Source organism: Pipistrellus kuhlii, unplaced genomic scaffold, assembly GCF_014108245.1.
Source record: "Pipistrellus kuhlii isolate mPipKuh1 unplaced genomic scaffold, mPipKuh1.p scaffold_m20_p_10, whole genome shotgun sequence".
Lineage (NCBI taxonomy): Eukaryota > Metazoa > Chordata > Mammalia > Chiroptera > Vespertilionidae > Pipistrellus > Pipistrellus kuhlii.
The window spans coordinates 25128529-25136524 of NW_023425405.1; the positions used below are offsets into that span (position 1 = coordinate 25128529).

At 40.5% G+C, this 7996-nt stretch overlaps 1 protein-coding gene and 1 long non-coding RNA gene across 21 annotated transcripts in view; one reads left to right on the top strand and one right to left on the bottom strand.

Annotated features, from left to right (window-relative positions):
• The window catches only part of EZH2 (enhancer of zeste 2 polycomb repressive complex 2 subunit), a 68712-nt gene that overhangs the window by 13642 nt on the left and 47074 nt on the right, over positions 1-7996 (bottom strand). For all 20 annotated transcript variants that reach the window (XR_004986506.2, XM_036429172.2, XM_036429167.2 and 17 more), the window contains 5 exons: positions 7928-7996; positions 3743-3834; positions 2086-2326; positions 876-1045; positions 381-475 (listed from right to left, as the gene is read on the bottom strand). The exon at positions 7928-7996 is cut by the window's right edge and continues 95 nt beyond it. Coding sequence is in view for 19 of the 20 variants with exons in the window: in XM_036429172.2 (XP_036285065.1) it covers positions 381-475; positions 876-1045; positions 2086-2326; positions 3743-3834; positions 7928-7996 (667 nt within the window). In the remaining variant the exon portion in view is untranslated. The remainder of the gene's footprint in view (positions 1-380; positions 476-875; positions 1046-2085; positions 2327-3742; positions 3835-7927) is intronic.
• Positions 1356-3311, top strand: LOC118714190. The gene is made up of 2 exons (XR_004986507.1): positions 1356-1723; positions 1952-3311. It is a non-coding gene; the product is annotated as an uncharacterized LOC118714190 (long non-coding RNA).

The following is a 7996-nucleotide window of genomic DNA, read 5'->3' on the forward strand; positions in this document are numbered from 1 at the left end:
AGGCCTTGGGGAAAGGTAATGTGGCTCCTCAAATACAAACCAGCGCAGAACTCATACATCACACTCGCACTCAGCGAAACACCTTAGAACAAATTAAAGTAAATGTTCGCTTAGCCTTTACTGTAGAAGTTACTAGGTTTGACTCAACCAAAAGTAACAGAGTAAGCATAATTTTCATGACTCTTAACACACCAAATCTAACACTGCTGTATTCTTACAGAAGAACATCAGCAACTGCTGGTGGAAACAAGACTCCACAAGTCTACTCCACAGCTTAAGTTCCTTTCTTAAGGGGCCAAGTAGAGGCTGGCCAACGCCCTTGGACACACCTGGCCTGCAGCATCCTGGTGACATATCAGAATGGCCACAAGTGGACTTACCGGTGTTTTCTCTTCTTCTTCCTTGGAGGAGTATCGACATCCTCAGCAGGAACGGGAGCTATGATGCTGGACTCTTTGACCCGAAACTCATACACCTGGACAAGAGGCACAGTCACAGCTGTGAGGATCGTAGTGGTAAGCAAACTTACACATTCTTTTACTAATTAATATCAGAAACATGTTTCTTCTGTAACACTGCTTAACTGCTAGGGACAACAGAGGGCAAATCAAGATGTTGTCTCAACTCTCATGTAAGGACAGCAACTGAGCTTACATTACGATCAATACTCACTGGCTTTTTAAATCCATTGTCACCTAACCTGAAATATCTAGTCAGAAGAATACTTTTCTCAGTTCCCTCAGTGGGAAAACAAAAACGAAAACATGCACTTTTCAGGAGATGCACATCAGGTTAAAAATTAAGACTATTCTTACATTTGAACAAGGATTACATATCCCTCCTCTCTGAAAATATTTATTAATCAGCGTACTTACCTGTCTACATGTTTTGGTCCCAATTAACCTGGCAATGGCGCAGAAGTTGTCGTAGTAGGTACCGATGAGGACCCGGAACATGGAGGCCTCGGCCCCGCTCCACTCCACATTCTCAGGGGGCTCACTGTTTGGCTTCATCTTTATTGGCGTTTGACATCGAGAATTTGCTTCTACAAACCAAAGTTAAGCATTGGTCAGGAAATGACAACTGCAGAACACAGTATCAAGAAGTAAAACTCGGCCCTAACCGGTTTGGCTCAGTGGATAAGAGTGTTGGCCTGCGGACTCAGGGGTCCCAGGTTGATTCTGGTCAAGGGTATATATCCTGGTTGTGGGCATATTCCCAGTAGGGGGTGTGCAAGAGGCGGCTGATCAATGTTTCTCTCTCATCGATGTTTCTGACTCTCTATCCCTCCCCCTTCCTCTCTGTAAAAAAACAATAAAATTTAAAAATTAAAAATAAAAAAAAGAAGTAAAACTCGGGCTGTGCTTAAGAAAAAAGCAGAAAGTGAATCATGTTTTAGGACAAACTGAGGTAGAAAGTGTCACTAAACCTTTTCCCACAGAACAAGGAGCCTAGGCTCCTTTCAGAACAAAGGCAGATGGGCTGTTCTGTTATTTGTGGTTAAGTCACAGGGTAGGACACCTAAAGCCCAGTCAGGAAAATAACCAAAACGACCCACAGAACATGAAGGACATTAAGCCGAGTGGCATGAGCCCCACCCTGGAGGAAATGGCACACTGGAAACAGATGAACCTCGAAACCTCAGTGACCAGACAGCAAACAACGTAGGTGGGCCAGGGGCAGAGGACAGAAACAAGAACACACTGTTCATCCTTCCTTAAGAGTGTCCTAGCCCCCGAAGCCGGTTTGGCTCAGTGGTAGAGCATCGGTCTGTGGACTGAAAGGTCCCGGGTTCGATTCCGGCCAGGGGCATGTACATTGGTTGCAGGCATATCCCCGGTAGGGGTTGTGCAAGAGGCAGCTGGTCGATGTTTCTCTCTCATCGACGTTTCTAGCTCTCTATTTCTCTCCCTTCCTCTCTGTAAAAAATAAAATCTATTTTAAGAATAAGAGTGCCCTGGCCTTAGATTTCTCATTTTATTGAAAACCAACCAACTAGGTAAATTATTCACTCTAGCACATGCCCTTACTCTCCACAATGTGGACCTTTCCAAGCAGCAGTAAAGTCAGTTGTCAGGTCCCTACCGGAGGAACTCGAAGTTTCGTCTTTTTTCTCCTCCTCCTCTTTATCATTGTTCTCTCCACCTGTTTCGGTCCCAGCTTCCCTGTCACTGTCCGTGTCCTTTGACTCCAGCACATTAATGGTGGGGGTGCTGGGCCTGCTGCTGTTGTTGGGAAGCCTCCCTCGTCTGCGACCTCCTGGGCGTTTGGGGGGCGTCTTGATCCGCTCGGCAGTGAGGGCGGCAGCGAACTCCTTTGCTCCCTCCTATGAAGTGAAACATGGAGGAGATATATCAAGGTCAAGTTCCATGACTCATTTTGTTGAAGGAGAAAACAAAAGATTGGATAAGCAAGGAGTCAAGAAATTTAACACAGTATCCATTTTGCACAAATAGTTGCATCTCTAAATATGCTTGTTTCCTACTTCTAATAGTGTGGAAATTTCAGAAAAACAGAAATGGGTTCTATATATTGCTGGAGTGTTGTGAAATCAGGCAAGACAGTTCTATATTTGTGAAATGCATTAACTGGTTAGTAAATTAAAATGTAAAATATATTTTACATATATAATTTCTTTACAAGTGAAATTTTATGAGGAAAATCATATACTTCCTGTGCATCTGGAGTCAAACTTTCCTAATCTGGCTGGGGTTTCTAAGATAGCACATGCTTCTATGGTCATGGTTAAAATACACAAGAATACAAAACAAACATGCTGGACTTTGTCATTTCCTGCCTTACTATTAAAATATCCCATTTTTTCCTGTAAGGGATACAAACCCCCAGGAAGACACTTGAGGATCAAGGCTGCGAGGATTACATCTGTATTACGAAGTGCAATATCCAGTCTCAGAAAGTATAAAACAATGGGGAGAGCATTGACTACAGAGAGACCAGAGAAACATTTCAGATGAGCCAAATAAATTCTACCTTGTAAAGAATATATAAAATAAGTGCTTAAGAATCCCATTTTTAGTGGCAATAGAAGGGAGAAGTTTGAGAGCAGCCAACAGTTTTATACTTCATTCTACAAAAACCAAATTGCTTAAAAATAGGATACCTTCTGCAGGTGCCATTCAATGAATCTTCTGTCCAAAATCCAACAGGCAATATATACCCACTTAGTTCCTAGGTAGGAGTGGCTTGGTTCAAAGAGGGGAAATGGTAAAAATAAGATAGTACCCATAAAAAAAACAACTTTTCTACCTCATTATTTCCCTAAACCTTTACCTTTTCTCCATTTTTATTTTTTATTTTTTAATTCTGTAGGCCCTATAATACAGCTTAAACAACGGGTCTAAAACTCAAAGAAAGGCTATGGCTCTGAGAAAGGCTTAGGACCATTATGTGTGACTATCCAGTTTCTGGGGTTAGGTTGGCTATCTGGGTTGCATACCCTCATAAACTCTGGAAAGTGTAACTCTAGTGTCCTCGATCCTAAAGACCTTGAATTGCAGCTGAAGGGATTAACACATACACAAAGACTAATACAAGATCAATGAAGGACTAGTGTGTGCAGTACATAAGAGCTACGAGAGACACATGGGTGAAACCTCTGCCTACCGTGTGGCCAGGAGAAGCACAGGGGAGCCACAGTGTTAATGCTGACTGCACACACCTCACCCAGTTCAGAATCAGCACTTCTCAATGCCCTTGAGGAACAAGTGGCACTCAAGCTTACCAAATGCTGGTAACACTGTGGTCCACAAGGCTTGTTGTCCAGAGCTGTTTCCGTGTTCTTCCGCTTGTAAGTGTTAGGTGTTGCATGAAAAGCTGAAAAATAAAGATAAAATATCCAAATATAAACTATTTACTTCTTCATTTCCCCCGTTTCAATGGGAAAAGTCAATGAATACATTCCAGTCTTGCTAATACTTGATTCACATCCCAGAACCTTCCTTCCAGCTCTTACTGAATTCTCACCAAGTGTTTCCTTCGACTCCTGCAGGGCGCGAACACTGCATTCTGGAATGATTAGTGGTTTGTTATATTTCTCTTCACAAGTATAACTGATGCATGTAAACTCTGAACTCTGGTCATAAACATTTGATATCTCCATAGAAACAACTAATTTTTACCAAAAGTACTGACATCTACAATTATTTTTTTATTATTATTTATAAAGAAAAGTCAGCAGTCTGTCAAATGGGAGAGGAAAATGGATACAACTTGTTAAAAAGCTAATTTTTAAGCCCTAGCCAGTTTGGCTCAGTGGATAGAGCATTGGCCGGTGGACTGAAGGTCCCAGGTTTGATTTCAGTCAAAGGGCATATGCACACGTTGGGGGCTCAATCTCCAATAAGGGGCATGCAAGAGGAGGCAGCATCAATGATTCTCTCTCATCATTGGTGTTTCTATCACTCCCTCTCCTTTCCTCTCTGAAATCAATAAATATATAGATAGATATAGATATATATATTAAATATATTTTATTGATTTTTTACAGAGAGGAAGGGAGAGAGATAGGACTGCGGAAGCTGGTTTGGCTCAGCGGTAGAGCGTCCGTCTGCGGACAGAAAGGTCCCAGGTTCGATTCCGGTCAGGGGCATGTACGTTGGTTGAGGGCACATCCCCGGTAGGGGGTGTGCAAGAGGCAGCTAGTTGATGTTTCTCTCTCATCGACGTTTCTAGCTCTCTATCTCTCTCCCTCTCTGTAAAAAAGCAATAAAATATTAAAAAGATAAAATAAAAAATTCATTCTATTAAAAAATTAAAAAAAGACAGACTGATAAGAGAAGGAAAGACAATGTTTTTAAAAGTAGAAATTCGAGGCTCAAATTCTTAAGTGCATAATTTCCCCCCTCCTCCCCCTCCCCCGAGAACAAGAGCCTAAACCTGTGGTCGGCAAACTGCGGCTGGCAAGCCACATGTGGCTCTTTGGCCCCTTGAGTGTGGCTCTTCCACAAAATACCACAGCCTGGGCCAAGTCTATTTTGAAGTGGCGTTAGAAGAAGTTTAAAGATTTTGGCTCTCAAAAGAAATTTCAATCGTATTGTTGACCCTTTGCACTCCGCTGTCCCCTCTCAGGGGGGACATTGCAGTTTATTAGTGATTACGGGGAATTGAGTTAATACAGCGCAGGTGTCCGCCGCAAAGTAGCGTCAAGTAGCTGGTAGCCAATGTCCAGAATGGTTCGGAGTGCAAAGGGTTGATATTTGGCTCTGTAGACTAATGAGTTTGCTGACCTCTGGCCTAAACCATACAACTAACATTGCAGTGGATTAGATTTTGTACATGCAAGGGCCCCTAACACACAGACTGTGCACATAAAAGGCTACAGTCACATCAGCAGCCCAGAATTACATCAATCCAAAAACAAAGCAGTTATTAGAGTTAGTGCACACAATAAGTAACACATTTTTGGTAAAATATGTTTTTAGTTGGGATGCCTCCTCTAACACCGGATACATTTGTAGACTGATATTCTCACACTAATTCAGTGAAAATAAAAGGCACTCGTGTATCTGTAGACAGAGAAAAAACACACACACACACACACACATACACACACACACACACACACACACACACACACCTCAAGAGGACAGTAGCCTCTGGTGGTCCTTAGCTAGTACTAGGTAACAGTACTTATTAACCATAATCATAGTCTCAAAGACAGGAACAACTTTAGACTATAACAACAAAATCAACATATTTATAATCAAAAGTACTTTAATAAATTTTAAAGTACCATTATCATGACTAGATTCCCTCAGCAGAATTTCAAACAAGACCATATAAAGAATTCCCTCTTCCAGAAATGTCCAGAATATTTTCAAACAGACATTTTCAAATACTAATATTTGAAGTAAGCTACTAAAAAATATTTCCAACTAGCCCAACATGGCTCAGTGAATGAGCATCAACCTATGAACCAGGTCGTGGTTTCATTCCTGGTCGGGCACGTGCCTGGGTTGCAGGCTCGATCCCCAGTGTGGAGTGTGAAGGAGGCAGCCAGTCAATGATTCTTTCTCATCACTGATGTTTCTATGTCTCCCCATCCCTTCCTCTCTGAAATAAATAAAAATATATTTTTTAAAGTATATATTTCAAAGCTGAGTACCGGTATATAGAAAAATGGTTATATAAAAGCCCATTATCAGAAAAAATGAAGGCACGATACTTTTAAATTTTACAAGGAGCAAACATGGATATTTCAAGGCTTTTTGTTTGTTTTAATGTTGAAAGCAATCTATAAAAACTTGATGAAAAGTAATCTAAAGCCCAGCTATTATATAATCAGTAGTTGAGAGTCAACCTGTGAATCAGGAGGTTTCAATTCCAATCCAGTCAGGGCAACATGCCTGGTTTGAGGGCTTGATTCCAGTAAGGGAAGTGCAGGAGGCAGCTGGTCAATGTTTCTCTCTCATCGATGTTTCTAACTCTCTCTCTCTCTTCCTCTCTGTAAAAAAAAAATTAAAATTAAAAAAAGAAAAAAAGGATTAGACATATTTTTACATAATGACCGTGTGTAAAGGGGAATGCTTTTCAAGGGCTATGTGAAACCCAAATAAGATATGTAATTGATAACTGTCCAACAACTATGGATTATTAAAACTAACAAATCAATTTAAATTAGATAGGAGTATGGATAACAGCAAGGATATGGGAGACATAATAACTCTAAAAACCACCATTAAGTTTTTCTAACTGATAACTAAACCACTTCACACACAAAAATTACTGTTTCCAAGACTAAGACGCACATCACACCACAAATCACGAGCTATGCAAATAGACGTGCACAGACAGAGCAAAACTCAATAGGAGGCAAGAAATAGTGGCTTGGGCAGACTAACTCATATTGAAACGTGTGACTGGAAAATGAGGGAAAATTCTGTGAAAAGCAGGTTCGAACTGAAAAAGACGAAGCACCTTGGGGCCAGTTAGTGCAGAGGAGACTGGTGCAGAGCCCCTACCGTGTTACCATGTCACCAACATCACACTAAAATGTGATATGGGAAAAACCTCTATATCAAGTAAACTCTGCATAGGAAACTGGGAGTTATGAAATATATTTTTAAATATGTTCCTCAAAAGCAGTTGGTAGTTTTTAAACTGTGCTTAAAGAAATAAGTTCCAGTTACCTGGACAATTTGCCAAGAAACCTCATTCCCCAGCAACATAAGGAAATATTGTGTGTGCCATACTTAAATTTCATTAAGACTATTTTATGTTTTACCTATATTCAAATGCGGGTATATTTGTAAAAGGACCAAAAAAATAAAAAGATTTAACACTAGATAGCTAGATAGATAACATCTACAAGCATCTTGAACAAATCTTGAGGAAATTGGCTAATATCAATAACACAGTGTTGCCCTGGGCTATCAGCTAGTTCAAAGTAATAGTTTATTATGAAACAACTCCTCCATTAGAATTTATGGAAAAATTACTGATCTATATTCCAGTTTAGTGGAAGATAGCAATACAAATCAAATTAGTGAAAAGACTTTGGAGCAACCCACAAGCAACAAATTAAAAATAGTAATATACTGCCAAAACAGATTTGGCTCAGTGGATAGAGCGTCAGTCTGCGAACTGAAAGATCCCAGGTTCGATTCTGGTCAAGGGCATGTATTTTGGTTGGGGGCACATCCCCAGTAGGGGGTGTGCAGGAGGCAGCTAATCAATGTTTCTCTCAGCAATGTTTCTAACTCTCTATCCCTCTCCCTTCCTCTCTGTAAAAAAATCAATAAAATATTTTTTTTAAATAGTAAGATACTGTTCCTAGCACTTTTCAATCTTAACTACAAGATTAAATGATAAACTCTAGTTGTAATCAATGAAAACCATTTCCGAGTTGCTCTAAAATATAATCCCACAGCAAAGACCGAAAATGAAAACAAACAATAACTGCACTTACGGTGTAGGAAGCAGTCGTACTTGAAACATCGCCTACAGAAGAGTGTGTGAAATGAATGCAGGCTCTGCT